The 21,468-nt window shown below is 40.8% G+C and overlaps 1 protein-coding gene across 1 annotated transcript; it reads left to right on the plus strand.

The window, feature by feature from the left end:
• Positions 1-513: 513 nt before the first annotated feature.
• stk35 (serine/threonine kinase 35) lies at positions 514-16,598 on the plus strand. Its single transcript, XM_076740810.1, has 3 exons — positions 514-1,268; positions 3,901-4,709; positions 13,098-16,598. Exons 1-2 carry the CDS (start codon positions 725-727, stop codon positions 4,635-4,637), a joined length of 1,281 nt encoding a protein of 426 aa, XP_076596925.1. The 5' UTR covers positions 514-724; the 3' UTR covers positions 4,638-4,709; positions 13,098-16,598.
• Positions 16,599-21,468: the final 4,870 nt, after the last annotated feature.

Genomic DNA, 21,468 nt, shown 5'->3' on the forward strand with positions numbered 1-21,468 from the left:
AAATAAATGTGAAAAATATTCTAAAAAATAAAATAAAAATTAAAACAAATAAAAAAATCAAAACAATCAGGATATTATAGAAAACTTCTTGCTGTTTCCTGGGACAGTGACGGAATGGCTGTAGTTTCTGCAAACTCCTGGCTATGTGTTCTATGTCTGACAGTGGTGTGTGTGTGAGCTCTGTGTTGTGTGGGGGACTCCATCCATGCCTGTATACACGTGCCTGCCCCGCCTCTCTCGTGTTAGTCCATGCTGCCACAGACCGACGCAACATGGAAGGCGGAAGCCGCCCCTGTTGAGTCTCTATTAGCGCAATAAAGTATTTCTAATTAGAACTTACAGTAATGGCCCTTTGTCGCGACTAAAGTCACGTTTCAACATAAAAACTAATGTAGCACGCTTCCTGTAGCCTCCACCTCCTTGACCATAGCGGGATCAGCGCGAGCTCTTTCCAATCTCAGCCAATCACCGTGAGGCGAAGCCGCAGAGTAAACCACGCCCTCTGCTCGCTGTACTTCGGGAGCTGGAACATTTTGTTTACTAGCGTTACAGCTGGACGTCCTGTGGCACTCCGCGAGCTTTCTCATTATTATCAGCAAAAAAAGCTCGAAATTATTGACAGTCTGGCGTTTAACCTCTCCGAGCGACAACCGGGTAGACGTTTGGACGTCAAACTATATTAGTTTCGCGTTAAAGTAATGAAATATAAACACGTCCATCCTTCATGCTTACTTTCAACAAAAAAGTTATGGATATTTGCGACGGGAAGAAGAGGAGAAAGGTAAGCGGCGGTGTGCGGGGCTGCAGGCGCAGCGCGGCCGGGAAGATGAAGCGGGAGGTGGGCAAAGTCCTCCGCTCCCGCACGTTGGAGGACAACAATCACACGAAGCCTATGGAGGAGGACGAGGAGGACGACTGCTTTTCCATTAGCTTCCTCCGAAATGACCGGCTCGAGCCCGCCGTGGTGGTTTCTCCTCGCTACAGCCTGCTGCGGGAGGTCGGCCGGGGAAGCTACGGGGTGGTGTATGAGGCGATAGCCCGGAAAACAGGGGCCAGGGTGGCAGTAAAGAGACTCCAGTGCGACGCCCCAGAAAACGTAGAGCTGGCACTGGCCGAGTTCTGGGCCCTGACTAGCCTGGAAAACCGACACCAGAATGTGGTCCAGCTGGAGGAGTGTGTCCTGCAGAGGAACGGCCTGGCCCAGAAGATGAGCCACGGCAACAAGAGGTCCAGACAGTACCTGCGCCTGGTGGAGACGTCACTCAAAGGTATACAGACTGCTGTACGGCTCATGATGACACACTGCATGCATGTAAGGGAATTAAAGGGAGCTCCAAAAGTATCCTTAAAGGGTCCTTACATCAAGCACTAAATTATGCAGCGATGTCGCAAGCTTAAAGCTCCAAATCCAAACTTTGGGAGCCCTTCCATTAAAGGCCCAGCTGTCTCATCGTTTCATAAAATCACTAGCTTCATCTACAAAATGGTCAAATTGGTTTTCAGCATGCATCAAACATGCGCTGTGGGTTTGTATTATGGCTACAAGTGTAATCAAAATTGTGGCCCTGGTTTACTAAATCACACTGAGCCATAGTGTGATTTTTGTTGTTGTTGTTGTTGTTGTTGTTGTTGTTGTTGTTGTGTATTATTAAAAAATAACAAAAAAAAGAGGAAAATATAGTGTATAGTGCTTATTATAGTTATTTCTGTAATGCTTTTACTATAAACATAATTTAATAGTATGGTTTGGATGGCATGCGTAGTCGCTGTGTCTGTACTTCAACCAAATCATGAGGAAAATATGAGCCCTAAACGAAACACTGTCTGTATGGTGGACGGCTCATTCACCGAAAAAGGATTTTGTGAATTGAAAGTAACATTCATTCCTTTTGCAGCCTTCATCTGTCAGTGACGTTGCTATATGTTACCTATACCAGGCACAGAGAGTACACTGTGTGTCCCTCAGCTCACAAGAGAACATAGTGTACTACTTAGCTGCATGTTAACCCATTGCTTGTTGATTGCAATTTCAGACACTAAACAGTGATTCTACAGTGTAATGTGGGATATTATAATGAAATACTGCAGCTTTATCTTGTGACAGCCACATTATCAATTACTTATGTTTGTGTCATTGTTGGCATCAGTCCAGTATGACCTACTTGTCACTTCCTTTGTTATTGCTCCGCCTGCTGTGTCAAACTACATGTGAGCTGAATATCTTCCTGGAATTGAAATTTAGCGTTGAAATACCAATGCTGCCCTGTGCTGTTAAAAATCCAGCCTTCTAACCAAATCAGTGTACAGTCTTTGTTCCTCAGTCTTGTCTTTTAATGCCCTGGCTCTTGAAATTAAGTATTAATTTAGCCTTTAAGCTTATATCTTCTGCAACCATCAAGTGATGATACAGGATATTTGTAGGATTTGGATAGCAAAGTAAAAAACTTTTTTTTTTTTTTTTCTTTATATGTCCTCTAAGCATTTGACTTGGCCCACCTAATCAAGTATTTAAAGTGGAAAGCCAGGTAGTCACCTGCTGTACAACAGCCCACAAAGTGATCGTCAGGGCAGGTCAGTGTGGGGAGCAATGCTGTTTGGATGTTTTGAAAGCCTGTTTCAGTGCGACCATAAAGTTTCATTCTATGTCTGAGAGCTGCAGGAAGAAACAGGAATAAGGAAGTGTTAACATTTATGCAATGAGTCTGATCAGGTTGTGGACTTTATGAAGTGATTCGTGAGAAAAATCATCAGTGTCTGTTAGAGCCCAATTGATAAATCAGCTTTGTTGATGCTAGCTTATTACAGATACAGGTTGTTGGTGTTGGCATAAGCTGCATGTTTGCTGAAAAGCTATAAGAAATGTCTACAGGTTAATGTTTGGGGTCATATAAAAACAGTGGCTGTTTGTATTGCACTGTTTGTAAGCCAGAGCGTACTGACAGGTTTATTTTTACACTGTGAAATATCTCACTCACTACATGTTGGTCACAGCTGTTTACTAACTAAATTTAAGGGACCCGTTTAAAAAAAAATGTGTTTATTTAACAAAACAAATACCAGCTCATTTGTAAAATTCTCAAATATCATTACCAGCATTGGAATCAAAAATCCACTTTTGATTGAGCTTTAGTATCAATTATTTACAGTCCAACCATCAGGTTTTTGACAGTATTTATCAGAAGAGGTGGGCCACCTCATCTGAAACAAAGACCAGGGCAAAAAGTGTAGAGCTGCCATGAGGCCATATATTTACCTAGGGTGAACATGTTTTTGCCCTCATCTACTAACTAAATTGATCACAAGATGAGACATGTCAGGATCCAGCTGGTTTACAACCTTAGCTGAACCCTTTCTTGGGGGAGAACCTGACTGTCATGTCTTAGTCCACCTGCTGTCTGTGAAACTTACAATGAGGTCTGCAAAGGTCTGAGATTTGAAACCTCAAATATGACACACTTTGAAGTGCAAGTGACACAGATCAATCAACAAATGATGATACTATCTGTTGCGTAGAATTACAAAACACTGATAATGGTGTCGCTTCCCCCCGGATGAAATCCTGAAGCCTTTATATCGTCCCACACGTACATAAGTATCTGTTTCTCCTGAAACCTGTGGATTGTGTGTTCTTTTTTTGGTTGCATTGGAATTCGAAAAATTTTAAGACATCCATAGCATCAGAGTCTCATAGCTCAGTCAGAAAATACTTAGCATGTCAAATACAGTGCTTGTCTTGTGTATGAATCATTGTTATGGGCTTAAAGTATGGAGAGAATGGTAGACTAGTCATAATCCGAGAATGGAGCACCATCGGTTTTGAGCTGACTAAATGTCACAGTTTGACTGCTGCTGTTTCACTAATCAGGTCATATCTGTTCATCTTCAATCTGCATGCTGCAGGAGAGCGCATCCTGGGCTACCCAGAGGAGCCATGTTACCTCTGGTTTGTCATGGAGTTTTGCGAGGGTGGGGACCTCAACCAGTACATCTTGTCCCGCCGGCCTGACCCCCAGACCAACAGGAGCTTTATGCGGCAGTTGACAAGTGCTGTAGCTTTTCTGCACAAGAACAACATTGTTCATCGTGATCTGAAGCCAGACAACATTCTCATCTCACAGAAATCTGGTTCACCTGTTCTCAAAGTGGCTGACTTTGGCCTCAGTAAAGTTTGTGCTGGCCTAAACTCCAAGAACAGTGAAGACCCCCCTGTAGCAGGCGACAGAGGCAGCAACCAGAACAACATCATCAACATAAACAAGTTCTGGTTGTCGTCAGCTTGTGGCTCGGACTTCTACATGGCGCCTGAGGTGTGGGAGGGCCATTACACAGCCAAGGCTGATATCTTTGCCCTTGGCATCATCATCTGGGCAATGATAGAGCGCATCACTTTCATTGATGCAGAGTCCAAGCGTGAACTCCTGGGTACCTACGTACGCCAGGGCACAGAGATTGTACCTGTTGGGGAGGCTCTGTTGGAGAACCCCAAGATGGTTCTCCACATTCCTCAGAAGGCCAGGAGCTCCATGTCTGAGGGGGTGAAGAAACTCCTTCAGGATATGCTTGCAGTCAACCCTCAGGACCGACCAGATGCCTTCCAGCTGGAGGTGCGGATGGATCAAGTCACGTGTGCTGCGTGACAGCCCCTCCTTCCCAAAACTTCTCCTTTTTTTAACCTAACCAGTCAAAGAGGGGGCCCCTTTCCTTCCCAGGTAAGCTCCACTTCCTTGTGAACTTTTTCGTCTTACTTACTATCTTCCTACATTCAGGAATGTTCCCTTTACGTTAGTTGTGTACAACCAAATAACCTGCAGGTTTTTTAACCTAACCAAACCACACAACAGCTAATTTCACAGATTTATCCATCTTCAACCAGAGAGGAGGAGCAGTCAGTGAAATGAACTGCTGTAGTGATTAGTGGGAATTAAAACCTCCCCACTAGCTGAAAGGGAGTACTGACCGTTGGTAACCCAGGGCTGAAAACAGGTAATCTTCCTTTCAGCTGACACCATTAGCCTTTCTAGTCCCGGTCACCGCCTGGAACATCCCTCCTTTATTAGCCATTAGTGGTGTGAAGTCACTGGTTGGTATGGTTTACTGGTTTTTAGTTTTTCAAAATTGTTCCTCACTGCTCTGCAGGAATGAATGAAAATAGAAACCCTTTTTAGGTGAGGTGAGAAAGCAGGTGAGAAATTTCAGAAATAAAGCCAGGCAAAACATGTCAAAACCAGTGAGATAGTGTCCAATTTGTCCTTTAAGAAAACTACAAAGAAAAATATTTGATTAATTGCATTTCCTTTGGGCCATGGGAACCAGAAGTAGCTGAGGAGACATCAGATGACATGTTGGCCTTGTCCCTTCACTCCAAATAGTTCCTAAGCCTTAATGCTGCTCCTGATTTCTGCCAAAGCTTCCCACGTCACAGGCAAAGAAACAGGATTAACAAAAGTGAAGGTATCTATTGTAGAGCACTGACGTCAAGACACAAAACTATTGATACAGTTAACAGGACTGACGTTCATAGAGTTGATCTGCAGTCACTGTCCTTGCAGGACGAAGATGAATCTTGCTTAAAGTGAATTAATACAGAAGTGTAGTCAAAGTTGAAGTTAGGTAACAGGAGGTGTGTTGATGGCTGTGGGGATGGAGAGGACAGTGTAAGAGCACAGCTACAGTATGTGAGCAGGAGGGAGGGTGGCTTTTAGATTGGCACCAAGCAGGGTACAACCTTGGCCTCAGGGCAAACAGCCTAGCTTTAAATGAAATGCATAAAATCTGTGTGTGTGTGTGTGTGTGTGTGTGTGTGTGTGTGTGTGTGTGTGTGTGTGTGTGCGTGTGCCTGCGTGCATGCATGCATGCATGCATGCATGTGCGTGTGATTGAGAGAGAGCAGGAAACCACGAGTTACTGGCACAGACACGAGGTTTATCTGGTTCATACTCACACCTGCCTGTGAATTATGTCTTATGGCTGAATTCAGACTTGCTTCAATCAAAGTACCGACTACTGTGCAAGTCCCGTCCTCCTGTGATATTTATGTGCTTTTCACTGACAGTAAACTGGCTTATTTCCCACCAGAGGATATCCTGGCCAGCCACTTTTCACAAGTGCATGCCTACCTGCTGTGTACTCTCTCATTGATTTGCATGTTTCCTAGTTGGATTGGATTTGCATGTTGACAGGAAGGGCAGTGCATTTAATGTCCACTCTGCTGCTCATATGGCAATATTTATCTCTGCCCAGCCGTTGGATCTTGAGGTGCTTTTTTGTCTTTATTTTTTTTGTTTATTTACTTTTTTTTTTTAGGAATGACTAGTGCATCTTTATTTGCATGGTATTTAGGGAACTCCTCGACCTGAATGGACAGTTTCAGGCGCAATGATTCAAACCACATTCCAAAATGCAGATGAAGCAGTATTATTATTTTTCAGTGGTAAGAATATGATATTTTAGCACTTAGGATATGTCTGTTTGTTCACAAAGCACAAAAATCTCCCAGAGTTGGATGTTTGCTGGTTCAGATGTCCTTCAATACTGACACTGAAATTGGAGTATTTAACACATATTACTTCCTGTCTACTCTTATCATTACTTACTACTTATGCATGCTCTGACTATGAGCATAATCACAGTATGGTGCAGACATTATCAGTCTTAATCACATTATGATTGGATTATTATTGTGTATTTAAACATAGCCAGTTTTAGGCCACTGCATTTCTCCACTGAAAAGTACTTTTAAAGTCATATTACCATTTGAATTTTCATCACACTTCAGCTAAGGAAATATAAATCACACAGCTATTGTGCAGATTTTCCGTTTTTTGAAAAGAGGATACAACTGTATTGTCGACCTCTGTGATACGCAACGTCAGACTGTATGGCCGATGGATGATTCAAGGCTTCCATTTAGCTGTCAATATCTAAAATTACATGTACATACCAAAGGTAAAAGAAGATTCTACTCTACTACTCTGTACAGAGGGACATATATCAGATAACCAAGAAGAAATCCACTCCCATAGCAATCATGCACACTCAGTATGAAATAACCTCCTCTGCTGTAGTGACAGAGGAGGAAAGGTGTCCCTCTAAAATGGTAATTGTCTCAGTTTGCTATTTAGAGCAGAAACTTCTTGTAGCACATCAATCAGCCGCTGAGTGGATATTCACTGACCCGAATCGTCCGTCTGTTTGTCTGAACTTGAACCCTCCATTGGCCAGAACTAAGCTTGGAATTTGTTTAACAATTAGCTCTCAATCCTACAACTATTCTCTGTTAACCCCTCATTGTAAGCGCCTGTCCAGAGACCCTGCCCTATCACCCAGTGATGTAACACCTCTCGGCTCCCAGCTGTCGGCAGGGACGCCGATGAACTCTGAAGGTGCCATTGCATGCTAGTCCATTGCCAGAGATTGGCCTCTTTCTCTTGCGGCATGATGGGATAGCATGTTATGCAACAGACCCACTGGTTCAGTGGGAAAACCTGTCATCTGTTGGAGAGGAGGATTAGTCTCTGTAAACACGGGGTTGGAGGGGTGGATGGCAGGCAGTTGTTTTTGCTGCATGGGTGTATTTATGTCAGAAAATGGCGAATTGAGAGGACAGCTGACGACAGCACAGCGACAATACTCTGATCACTGGTGAGATAGCACACATACAGATGAACAGAAGCCATCACTAGTCTGATGGAACAGCATATGGGGCTGATAACGTTTCTTTGGGAATCTGTGGGATCTGGCTCAGCCATTGTGAGGATGGAAATGTTTCAGTTTAATTATTTTTGTTATATATTTCTTGAAAAATGACTCAAATAATGAATCAGCAACAGACAAATAGTTTCTAAATGGCGTCACTTTTTCTACATTTACCTCAAACATTTTTATATTGCAATTTATTGTTACTTATTGGCCGACAACAGACCAATACCGAATAATTAAATAAAATGAACAATTGAAGCAGGAATATATAGGAATTTTCATTGATCAGTATGAGCTACATTAAGCCTGATCATTTTCAGTACCGTGTTTACTTTACTGCACTCCACCTTAAAGTGTGTGTCATGAAAAACCGCTGTTAGCAAGGCACTGCTTTAAAAAGTTCCCATGTGGAACCATTTCCACTATTTATGAAAACTGAAAAATAAAACAAGCTCCATCGTTGATTTGCAGTTCAGTGTTTGATGAGCTTGTAATAACAATAACCTTGACAATCGATTCCACAAGGTCCCTACTAAGTGGAATTTTTATTTTGTATTTAAAAAAAAATAATGAACACTATAGATATTGTGATCAAAGCTGGTTATTTTTCAGTGAAAACCTATTCACCAGCCAAATATATTGGATCTAAAATGGATTGGTTTTACTGTCTTTGATGCGGTCACAGTGCACACAGTGATGCTGCTTTATGTCAGAAAATATGAATATCATTCTGCACTGTGTTTAGACAGATATAGATATTGAATGCCATGGATCAGGAGTGGGACATTTCAATAAAATCTAAAATTTCTATTGTCAGCATCATATTATAACCGTGTATTTTGTGTGACACCCTCTCCATCTGTCTCACCCATCCACTATGTCCATCCCCCCTCCGTCCCTCTCCCCCTCTGCTGGACAATGAGATTGCTGCTCCAGGTTCAGGGCTTATGGAGGCTTGTGTCTGGAACATTTTGTCCTCTCGCTGCCTGCCAGCCATGTGCCACCTCTGTCTAAACCAGGCCAGAGCGCTGTAAGCCGCGGCCATGCTCATGTGTATAGTCTTTACTTTGGGAATCCTTTTTGATTTTATTGACAGCATGAACAGGCTCTTTACAAGTTGAGGCATTTTCAGGGTGTTGTCCTCGCACTGCACGCATGAATGTCTCCATGTACTCTAATAAACATACTGATAGCTTCAAGCAGGGTTGATGTTTTTCTCTTTGCCTATGACCCCTCCAAAGCAGCTAACATTTTAAAGAAAGACACCAGGGTCTAAGAGAATGCTGATCTCGCTCCCCTAAAGGAAATTGAATTGTTTGGACAGCAGTTTGAAGGCAGGGTACTGTATGTTCTGTATTGGCTCCGTCAGTGGGGGGTATTATGGAAGGGCTGAGAAATGTGGAGGCAACCTTTATGAGATTTTGGGAGAGGGTGTGATGAGCGCATTTGCATTCTTATGCAACATGCTTGTAAAAGTGAGTTTGCAGTGGCAGAGAAGGTAGTAAATATTTCCTTGGAGCCCTCAGGGTTCAGAGCAAGAACTGCAAAAACAAGTTCCGACACTATTGGTTCTGGTGAACCTCTTTGTGTTTATTTAAAAGTTGAAAATTACAGAGTAAGAGAAAAATTCAGCTCAAGCTAGTTCAGTAGTCTGACCCCTTCCTCTTTATTTTTCTGTCATTTGTCCATAAAAATCTACAATTTTTACTGTCCAGGAAACCCTGTCATCCCACAGTAGTCATGAATAACTCCTTTCCTCTCCGCTGTCCCCATTCATGGTGACTGTGTTGGATATAATGGAGTGTAAGCTCTTAACACCGTGTTAATCTCCTCACAGTCTGCGTACCATCTATTGCAGCCTCACAGCTCGTTGCAGGTGCTGTTCGTGGTGATATTTTGGTCTTGGTGAATTCTCTGTGGTACTTCTGTGGTTGCACTGCTGTGTTGACTGTCCATATTGTTTGAATGGTTCTAACAAAGCTTGTCAAGGTTCTTTTGGTCTGTAAATAATAGATGTGAAGAGGCGTGGTCAGCATCTGTTGCTGAAAGCAGAGATTGGTCTCCTCTTCCTGATGTTATTTTATGATTTTTGGATTTGCTGTGTCTCTGCAATTATCAACTGTGCACTCTGTCATGACAAAATGACAAAACATGGAGCTTCAAGATGTGTGGCAGTGGCAGTTTTTTCAGGACCAGAGTTCCCTCTCAAGTATGTAGACAAATGAAGATTGGTTACAGAAGAATTTCAAGTAGACCTAGTAGAAGTTAATTAATTGATCAGTTGATCAACAGAAAAGTAACAGTTTTGGTAGCTAACTATTTGAGTTATTCAGCAAAAATCCTGAAACAACGTTTGGTTCAGCGTTTGGGTTTTGGACTGTTGGTTGTTTTCGGCTGACTGTTGGAAATGCTTTGTTAGTTTTGCATCAAGTGGAACTTAGAGGCACACACCTAAACTTATATAATGAACGGTTTTTGTGAATGCCTGCCAAGTGGAATGTGTTGCTTTGCATGCCACACAGCCACAAAACCACCCCGAGCTTGTAAAATGCTTACACTCCCTCTCCAACTGGTTATCATAGAGAGCTACCACAGTGTCCCAGGCTCACAAGAAACCAGCCCCCACCACTTCCCCAAAGATACTGGTCCTTGCCGGTTTTTAACGAGGTAGTCTGCTTTTGGGTTATGCAACAAGAAATGGCTGGCAGGGTGGCTGAGGAGGCAGTAGGCCTCACTTTGTCTGGGATCTGCTGGGCTTTGACCTATGCGTTTTTTCCATCATTTTGCCTATTTATGTAGTTGTAATAAGTCCAACAGAGCAGTAAGCAGAAAACTGATATCCTGACTTTGGCAAGGGTTTGACCAGAAGGGGGATTCAAATGTTTATGTTTGTACCACGTTAGGTCAGCATTCAGACCACAGAACACAAACTCTAACTCATCGGACTGTATGTATACAGTTGCATGAAAAAGTTTGGCAACCCTGCTCAAATTTTATATTATTGTGCATAGTTAAGTGAGTAGAAGGTGGACTGATCTGAAAACACTTCAAGTTAAAGATGAAACATTCTCTTCAACATTTTAAGGACGAAAACAGGAGTGGATCACCATGCAAACATTTAGCACTCCAAGAGATTTGAGCTGTCATAACTTTTACCATGTTCTCAGACCTTAATCAGCTTCTTAGGGCTACATTTGGAAAGGACAAGTGATTCAAATTTCAATGTTTTATAAATACTCAGACTCCTTGTCCCAGGAATCAGTAGTCACGGGCTCCTCTAAACAGCTGCCTAGAACTCTGAAAATTCAAATAATTGATGCCCACAAAGCAAAGCTCTTTCCTCAGTTCATAATGTAATTAACAAACGACAGTTACTGGAAAACCGAGAAAATTTACAGAGAGAACTTCTCATGGGATTGTTAGAAAGGCAATTGTAGTGTTCTACTATGCAGCAGCACTTGCACAATTATGACCATCATTGAAGAATCATGAGAAGAATCTCTTTTCTGCATCCTTACCACAAAATTCAGCATCATTTAAAGTTCATCATGCAAACGCTCCTGCTGAACACTGAGTTTTAGTGTTTGTGTGTGTTCAGTTCCAGGACCTTTCCAGGACCTACAGCCCTGATTCCCAAAAAAAGTTTGGTCGCTGTGTAAAACACAATTGAAACAGAATGTAATAATTTGTTACTCCTGTTTGAGAAATACTCAACTGAAAACAGAACAAAGACAATATATTTAATGTTTGACCTCATCAGCTTCATTGATTTTTGTAAATATATGATTATTCTGAATTTGATGTTTCAAACAAGTTGGGACAGGAGCAACTAAAGACTGGGAAAGATGTGGAATGCTCCAAAAACACCTGTTTGGAACATTCCACAGGTAAACAGGCTCATTGGTAACAAGTGAGAGTGTCATGATTGAGTATGAAAGGGGCATCCTGGAGAGGCTCAGTCATTCAAGGACGCAAGCAAGGGTGGAGAGAGGTTCACCACTTTGTGAACACATGATTGTATGAAGGATTTTACTACATGGGCTCAGGAACAGTTTGTAAAACTGCTGTCAGTACAGTTTGTTTGCAAATGATTGCATCTGTTTTCATTTATGTTTTACACAGAATTCCAGCTTTTATGTAATTATGGTTGTTGTTCTTAAGAAATTCCAGATCATAAGGCTTGCTCTCTCTTGTTTAATACCAGGTTTTACTTTTGTAGAAAGCATAGCCATAAACCAGTAATTCTTTCAAAGGAAGGCTTCAGCAGAGCTCCATCTTTATCAAAGCTTTGCTGATGGAAGTGTGCTGCTTTGTGTGTGTGTAATCCACTGTCAGAGAGTTGCATAACTTATCCATGCTGGGATGTATGCTGTGGTATGGGAGGCATGCTCATTAAACGTGTGCCCCAGGTCGGAGAGTTCAGGAAGTTCTTTCACAGGTACAAGATGCCCTCAGTGAGGACGCTCACAGCTGCTCCTATGAAAATGGGATAAAAAACAAAAATATCGCTGAGTGCTGAAGTATTAGAGCCATGCCAGTGAGTTCGGGCACACACTTCAGAGCACCGTGAACTCAGTTTTTAGTGTTATTATTAGTGGCCATTGTGTGATGGTAAATGAAAGGAAAACAGGATTTACTTCTGCTCAAAATGAACAGTGGAGATGAAATCAGCGACCAGTTGCCTCTGTCGACCCCTGGACCAGAAAACAGATCGATGGTGCCTGGCTTTTAGCGTGTTAGGATACTTAATGGCCTGACAGCTCTGCAGTGACTTTCGAGTTGTCTTAGAAGAACCTATAAAATAATGAATATTGTGGACTGAACTCATTGTGGAGATGACTTCTGTATTTTCTGAACTAGTCTGAATTCATCTTTCATTTGCTTTAGGGCACATTTGTTTTCCCAATAGGACATACTGTCAACAGCATACTGTATTGTTGTTGTTGTGAATATATGTGGATTTAAAAGTGTTCTTCCTCAGCACTGACATAAGCACTTTCCATGTCTTCATTCAGCACGTCATCCCTTATTCACCATCTCTAACTTGCGTGCTTCCTGCTAAGCTGACCCACTTGCGTTCATAGCATGTGCTACAGGGTTATGCAACCTATGAAAAGAGGAACAAACCACTGCTAGCCCGAGCTATGTCATGTCAGCTCCTGGGCTATTATTAGAACACAGCACTGAAGTAAAGCTGGACACAAGCACAGACAGGAAATACACTCAAGTGTCAGGTGGTGTTGTTTTGCTGCAGGTAGATTGAGAAGCAATGCATATTTACTCTGTAACTCAGCCAGTGACTCCATGCTGCTACAAAAATCCAACCTAATCTGTGACAAAAAAAAATAGTTGTCTTCTTGTTGCTCCATGCTGACCTGTGTATGCTTGTGTCTCTGCAGCTTTGTTTACTTCATGGACGTGGACTCCTATGGAAAAAGGGACTCTGACATACTGAACTGTGAAGAATCCACAATCATAATTTGAGCGGGAAGTAATGGATTGGCTGATGATTTCCAAACTCTGGGACTGGAACGATATGCAAATCAGACCACAGTGCACTTCCAGCACCATCCAGTTACAATCACTGTCACCATGGACAGTAGGGCTTTTAATTGGTGGATCAGGGCCAGTGTCTCTGTGAGCTGACTGGATGTGACAACAAGGTTTATGACATTTGTTGTTTTCTAAGTGTTGATTTTGTTTCTGACAGCCCCAGTATAGGCCTGCTCTTCCTTAACATTTGGAATGTACTCGGCTGTGGCACAGGTTACTGTACCGGACTACACCAGTGTTCTAAGGTCAAAGCATGGGCTACCCATCGTTCTACTGATGACAGTATGTGACTAACTATGACCGACATGCGACACTACCAGTTTCTTTTTTCCACACCACCATACAACCTCGTGCCTTATGGATGATTCACAGAAGTGCGATTGGATCTTCAAATCAAATGATTTTGTGGGCTGAATCCAGGTTTCTGTCTGCAGAAATGCACAGTTGACCAATGAAATCTTTAAAACAATGTCCCAGGCTGCAATAATGCCAAGTGAGATAATTTGGTGGCCCTTCTCTACTCAAAAGCTCAAGTGTGATCATAATGCTGGAACCCAAATTTACAAAACTTTAACTCAAATGAAAAAAGTTATCCTAAAATTTTGTTTCAGTGTCACATGTACGCCCATGTAAAGAAGGTTTGCAATAATATTTCACAAATCTGTGCCACACTCCGAAGGCAGAGGCAGACCAAATGTGAAAGTTATCTGTTTTTATGTTGTTTTGAAGGTGTAATGTAGAATTTACACCTTAGAAGTAGCAGGCCTGCATTGACTCTATACAGTACTGTGCATTTGTAACCAAACAATTTCCAGCAGGGTATTCCCTAGATTTATTGGGCATTAGTTCCTGTGACATTCACATAGCACCTGTTAGACAAATTGCGTACATCTGTTTAGCATCACTGCAAAGCTTAGCAATAACATATTTGTTAAATTAATGTATGACCAAGAAACAATCATGATCAATTGGTGGGTTTTCTTAACTTTTTACTGAATGTTTTTTTACATTGAGGTTGAGTGTGGCATTTTTGAAACTGAAATAAAACTTTGAAAACACTTCAAGATATCAAGTCAATGGATAATTTAGGATCGTCTCTCATAAAGAGATACTGACTATTGTTCTATATTCCACCTTTTGATTTTTAAGGTTTCTGATTGGTGTGATATGAATGACATTTAATGGGTCTTCAGGAACAGCCTGACACCTAAGCAGTACTGAGCTTTCTGTGGCTTTGTATCTCATTTGGTCCTTTTTCCCTTTTCAAAGGAGATTTAAAGGTTTGCCATCAGGAAATTGTCCCCAAAAGCAACCATGGGATACCCACCGTGACTGTCCCTTCCTTCCTTCCTTCACCCTCTTTATTGAAGTGCTTCACACTCTTTGCAGTGGCACATAATGCTGGGTAAAACACACTCACACCGCTGTTAGTTGTAGTCTACTATCTGTGTTTTGAGAAAATCATGGCTAGTGTGAGCTGCGATTCAAAAGTGAACACTACATGGGGGTAAAAAAAAAATATTAAGCCATAAGCCACATGACTGATCTACAGGTGAGATGGTACTTGAAGCAACAAGGGTTTCCAAGAAGATCCAAAGAACAAAAAAAGCAAACATAGAGGAGTTAAGCGTACAGTGGTGAGCCCTAAAAAAGGTGTATTATAAAGATGTTTGTATGTTCCAGACCTAGAACGCTCTGCTAGCCTTCACTCCCCAGCACAGACCAGAGGAATGACCAAAACCTCTTTTTGGTTTCAAAGCACTCTGTTGCATTTTGGGCACAGTTAGCGACTCAGATATAGTAGTAGCTTTGCAGTGTGAACCTACCTCATTCTCAGCACTCTTAAACATCTTATCTACCTTGACAGTCTAGTTTGTGATGCGAGTGGCACTGCTTGAGTGATAGATTTTTACCTCAGTCTCTTCGATCCTGAACCAACCTCTAATTGACTTCTATGTAAGTTGTTTTGCGTCGAAGCAAGTAATATATAGCTTTTCCCTTTTAGAGTGACAACTTCTGGTAACACCTGTTACCTTCTTTCTTAACACCCAGCCTACAGCCTTTGCATTCAACAACTACAGCTCCCATAAGGTTATGTTAGTGTCTAAAGGTGTATATGTCTTAAGTTTGTTTCAGTGTGTACAATGGATACTATAAAAATGCTGTATTGCTTTCCATTACATTTATTTAACTATTGCTTTAGTTAGAGATCATTGCATCATCATCATCATCATCATCATTGCACATGGTTTGACCATGTCCTGGATGTAGGATGGACCTGAGCCATTCATAGCATGGTAGGCAAGTACCAGTGTCATTAATTTTTAAAGGCAAGATTGGTTGAGTGTCATCTGCATATCTGTGGTAGCGAAAGGAATTTGAGTGATAACAAGTGACTGGGTGTAAAGGTAAAAGAGGAGGAGGCCCAAAACAGAACCCTGAGGATCCCAGTGGTGAGACTTCAAGGTTCAGGGACTGTCAGACTATCTGTTACAGGCACTATGAGTGCTTCCAAAGTTAATGGATTGCCACAAGGGTATTTTGATCAGGGAATTTGATGAAAGTGCTTCCTTTTGAATTTTTCAAGTTGATCCAAAAAAGTAGCCCTTCTCCTGAAGGTGGATGAATGTGTGGAGTTCTATGAACTCACAAAGATGGCCGGAGTGATTACGGTTAAAACAAAATGAAAATGAGCTTGTTTGTGTTTGTTGAATGTGCCTTGACACTCACTGGAGCTGTAGTTGTTGAACGCTAACATAACTGTTGCTGTTGTTAAAACATGAAGGTGTTCAATTTTGTGATGACACTTTAAGATTTTCCTTTTTCCCAAAGGACTAGTGTAGCACATAGGAAGTCTGTTATTTATCCTTCGGGATGATGAATCTCTGACCTGTTCAGCAGTGTTCAATATACATGTTTCTTTTAGTGTTAAACCTAACATGGTTGAAAGACTGTATGTGGCATTGCTGTGGTTGATAGTGATAAACTGACTGAGGATCCTTACAACTAAATCATCAATACTAAACTTGTTCACTTGCCCTGCTGTCACTGTATTTTTCTATTCAACTCTTTTCAGACTAGTAATGATTCAACTTGAAAACACTTTACACTATGCAAAATGTTTCACTGCCTCACTGTAAACATCGTACAGAGCCACACCATTCTCAGTTGTGTAATATCTTGAATTTTTATCTTGTAGTGCATATTTTCAGTGTGTACAGAAATGTATGTTTCAGATGTTATGTAAAATAAGCTGACAGGAGCCATTAGATGTTTGAGAAAGCATCATGTTTTTTTTTGCTGTAAATATGTTTGACAACTTTTCTTGGAATAAATGATCAAAACTATGACTGTCTGGATTAAAAGATGTGTGTGTGCGTGCGTGTGTGCGTGCGTGCGTGCGTGCGTGCGTGCGTGTGTACAATCTGCAAACCAATGCTTTTTAAATATGAAATATGGTGTCCAAGCAGTTTAGAGTAGTTTTTTGATCATCTCTTACCCTGGAACTCAAATTCTATGTAGTTGTATACATGAATATGTGGTTATAAAGCTTAATTACTTGTTTGACGGACATTTGGCTGAACAGGCAATAAGGAAATTTACCAGTGGTAATAATGGACTCTAAATATTTGCATTGTGTAGCCACTGTACTGCTCACTTAAACACAGCAAAACAACTGGTGGGTTTGTTTTACCACGTCTATGTCCCGTCACTGTTTCTTTAGGCACAGACACCAAATGGAAGAAGCTGTTTCCCACAGTTGTTACTAATCCCCTGGATCCTCATGGGATTATCCCAGAGATTTTGTTTTATCAGTCTAGAAACACCAGACAGGCTTCAATCTTTGATCAGACAACACCCTGTACAGTTATTGGTTAGTATAATTTCAGGATTCTACTAAATACTCATGTTACATTCAAAGAGTACAGAGACTGTAGCAGAGTAGAAACGTCTGCATTGTGTTTTGTTGTAATGACCAAAGTTATAGACCTGTAAACGTCTCAGTCAAGTTCTAAAAATGACCAAACTGACAAATATAACCCATACTGGCACTTTACACTGAACGATATTTTACTCTTAACAGCAATACTGTCCTGGTTTTAGAATGATTCAACAGAGTAACTGATTAGAATGTATATCCAAGAGGATAGTGTGATCACATCAGCATTATATCTGTTCAAGGAACAATGTACACACAATTCATGAACCATGGTTTCGCCAAAATTGCTAAGCATACTCACCTGAAAGCATGTGAACCGATGACGTTAATCACATTCTGATTTTCATCATTATAATGTGGCCTGTGATGGTTGTCAGTTTTTTTTTTTTAATATCATTCATCTCCATTTTATGATGTAGTTGATGTATGTCTGGATTGCATGTATGTGGTTGTCTGCTGTCTGGAATGTCTTCAGGAAGAGCAGCAGCTGAAGTGGCAGCAGATAATAGGGATAATGCACAAAGAATAACAGAGGGCAGTGATCCTATTGGCTAAGGGAAAGTGGAATACCCCCTGCCATAATAAGTAAGGATGGAATTGTAAACAACTCCACAGGAGACCAGCGCTGCCATGTCACAGTCCTTGTCAGAAACAAAGCCCTGCCCTGTGTGGCTGCTGAGCAGCACATTCTGATTAGCCTGCTGGATTAACTGGAATGTGTAGATTAATAATGGACTGGGACCAGTGAAACCACAGTGCTACTTCCTACAATATAGACACACAATGGCTCACGCACATACACAGCAGACAACAATATGTCAGTGTTCTGTGTGCTTTATGCTCAGCTGGGTACACAGTGTACTGAAGAGTGGAGGAGCGGGGAGGGGGGAGGGGGATTTTACAAGACACTGCTGAATCAGGGAAGATGGAAACAGCTGTGACATGAGCACCAAGCAGCCAATAGGAGAGCACGAATCCTCAATTTCCAGACAAGACAGTCAAGGACCAGACTTGAAAAATCAAGAATCAAGTCTATTATTTATGTGTGCATATGAGAGGGTGGTGTTACATATATTATTTATTGGTTTATTATAGAAATGCTGCCAGAAAAAAAAATATGAAAAATGTATTATTTCTAAATTCTATATAATACATTTGTATAATAAGAACACATGTTTAAAATATATTTTTTTCTAATGTATATTTTTATATATGTGCTTAAGTTTGATATAAGTTGAATATACCAACAGGTCCTTTGTGGTGGGTGACAGCAGACTCACTTCTGACATTGTTCCTTTTGTTCCTGATAAAACACAGCTGTTCTTTTTCTCATGCCTCCTCCAGGACAAATGAGCAGACTCGATCGGCTGATGAAAGCCAGGAGATGTGGCTAAAAGCCCTGGAAGGATTCCACTGAATGGACCTTGACTTAAAGTTTTTCTGTTTTCTAGATTTCCTCCAGCTCACCCCAATTAGTAGAAGAAGAAAATACAGACTTGGTCGAGTGCATTGAATGTATGAAATGAAGTTCTACGGGAGCTATTTTTCAATATTAAAACGCTGCATTTGTGAAATTTCTCAGTAATTCTGCATTAAGAGTTTGTAATTCATTTAATTTGCTTACATTTTGTCATTCACAAATTCCTTAAATGCAGGTGATTTTATATAGTAAAAAACATCTGTGAACAAGCTGTGTGACACAAAAAAGTTACTTTACTTTGAAAGGAGAATTTTTTAAAACAGTATACCTTTGAGTTCAATAAAATAATTAGAATTAGAAACCCAATTCGAATGAAATATTACATGTAAAATCAAAACAGGAGTATACCCAAGTTCTCACACATCCCTGTAATAACGAATCAAAGTCAAAACAGACCAAAGCTAACTCCACCTTCCCGTCCCACAATACAAAATGAACATTTACTCTCCTTTTTTTTTTTTTTTTTTTGACGTGTGCTCTCTCAGTAGCCACAGTGGACTGTAGACTTATGGAAGCAGTAGGAGTAAATTCCCTGCAGTCAAATCCGAGACATGCAAGCACACATGTGTTGCAGCCTGAGGATATGTTGGTAGTGTTTTCAGGCCTGCTGCCAGAGAACAACGTGTTCCTGAACATGTAGATCGGGAGGGAGGAGCACTACGTATACAGAGAGAGAGAGTATTAAAGGGATCATATATGTTCCTCTGGTGGTAGTATACCGTATACACCCCCTGTCCTCATTCCCTAAGATGTGTTAATGTGCTGTATAGACTGAGGTCAGGAACCCCACCAACGACACACATATTCACCAGCGTACATAATCAAACACATGTGTCGGTTGACTAGCCTCATAGTGTAGTACTGCTGGGCTCAAACCCACATTCAGTTGTTTTTATTTTTCTGTCTTGATATGGATTTTTTAGAAGTTGTATTACTGGGACAACAGTGTTATACAATATCAGCTAACAAGACTTTCTAATAAAACAACTATTTATTCCATGTCCTCAAGAACGGCACATAAAAGTGTTTTCTACTTACTGTTGGAAAATAATGGTGTGACATATGATTAAGGTTTGGTCAGGCTTGGTGATAAATCTCTGTGGGACTCGTTTGATCCATCGTCAAGATAAAGATAGTGATTAGTGCAGCGTGTGGTACAGAAAGCTGTTGCTCTATATTTGCAATGCCATATGGTCAAAAGATTATTTAATTATGCTCAAAAAACAAATCTGTCTCTGAGTGTAATGTCCTCCCAAACCTCTGGACACTGCAAATGTGCAGCAACAATGTCGACTCACATCACAGCGACATGGATTCTTAATGCTTCAACTAAATGAAGCTGTTACTGACACTAGCTGTTGGAAATCACTTTAGCTTCCTAATTTTGGGTTGGAAATATGTTTTGGTCCTGTAGATAATTTAAGATCATGCTACTCGCATGTGAGGAGCACAAGTGGTGTATGCAAAAAGGGAGAATGTAAATTTTGAATTTACAAAAGCGTTATTTAGTTTCAGCATTGTATGTTCAAGTGACTGCCCTGTTTGTGACCCTATCCAAAAACATAGGGTCAAGCATAGCCAGACCTGCATCCATTATCATTCTGGCGTAGGAGAAAAATGCTCTGGCTTGTTTGTATTTCTTTTAAACAGCTACTGTCGTCCTTGGCAGCACAAAAGCCAGAATGCAGCAATGGTGCTCTTTAAAAGTAGTGCTGAGGGGGATCAAAAAGAAAAAATAAATAAATGAAGACAATGCATAAAACCACACAAAATATTAAAACCTAGGTAGAAATAGAGTAGAATAAGAATCGAAAAGAACTCTTCGTCTGCTGTCTCTGCTTTCTGTGGTTCTCAAACACAACAGGATCTCTTTCTTTCTCTACAGATACTGATTCAGCACAGGTCTTGATACACTGAAGCAGGCAGTCTTGTCTGCCTATAGGGCCCAACCTATGCCTAACAGGTAATAGGTAAATAAGGATAAAGCATCAAATCACATCATAAAATGTAAAGTAAAAAATGTAAAATACAACATTTTTAAAGAAGTGCAGCAGTGCAGTGGCAAAGCACAAAAGTTTCAGGCCTGTATCAGAAAGTCATCGCTAGTTAAAAGCTAAAGTGAAGAGAGAATTTCTTTCTTCAGCATCTTTTTGATTTAAAAATGGTTATACTTTAGCTTTGTTTCTAAGGTGAAATCCATAGTGGTCTATAGTTTCTGTGCCTTCATAATTCTTTTAATGTAACAATGATATGCAGTAAAATTGAAAGTGTTAATATTATTTGAAGTAAACAAAGAAAAACATTATTTTCTGCATCACCAACACAATGCATGTAGGTGGCAAAAACCCTCAATTCGATGCATGCAGTTTGCACCACTTTAAATACATGACTTCATTCAGTGACATTCCAAATGTACGACTCAGCTATGATAACACTTTACTCAACAAAGTAATTGCTGAGATCTGGAAACATGGTGCAGTCAGACAGGCTACAAGGCTGCAGTCTGAGCTACAGCTACGAAAATACAAGCCAGGTTGTAACAAACGGTAGTTTTCTGTTAAATGAGCATATTTCTTAACCAACATAAGTGCTTCTACCTCCTAGCATTATTAGCAGCTTATCAAATTGTATTAAAAGTGATGATGGCACTAATAAAACATTTCTTATTATAAATTCAGTATGATTGGAGGATGTATGGTGCCTTCCATTCGTCAAGAAGAACATTTAGTCTCATGCTCGTCAATCCATTACTGAATATCAGTTTAGAAACACCGTCCTCAGTTTTCCACAGTGTTGT

This window comes from Chaetodon auriga, chromosome 10, assembly GCF_051107435.1.
Source record: "Chaetodon auriga isolate fChaAug3 chromosome 10, fChaAug3.hap1, whole genome shotgun sequence".
NCBI lineage: Eukaryota > Metazoa > Chordata > Actinopteri > Chaetodontiformes > Chaetodontidae > Chaetodon > Chaetodon auriga.

Excerpts from the sequence above, each read along its gene's own strand:
- stk35 (XM_076740810.1), top strand. The coding sequence starts at position 725 with ATGCTTACTTTCAACAAAAAAGTTATGGATATTTGCGACGGGAAGAAG. Across the intron at positions 1,269-3,900 it reads GGTGGAGACGTCACTCAAAG|GAGAGCGCATCCTGGGCTAC; the intron begins GTATACAGACTG and ends TGCATGCTGCAG.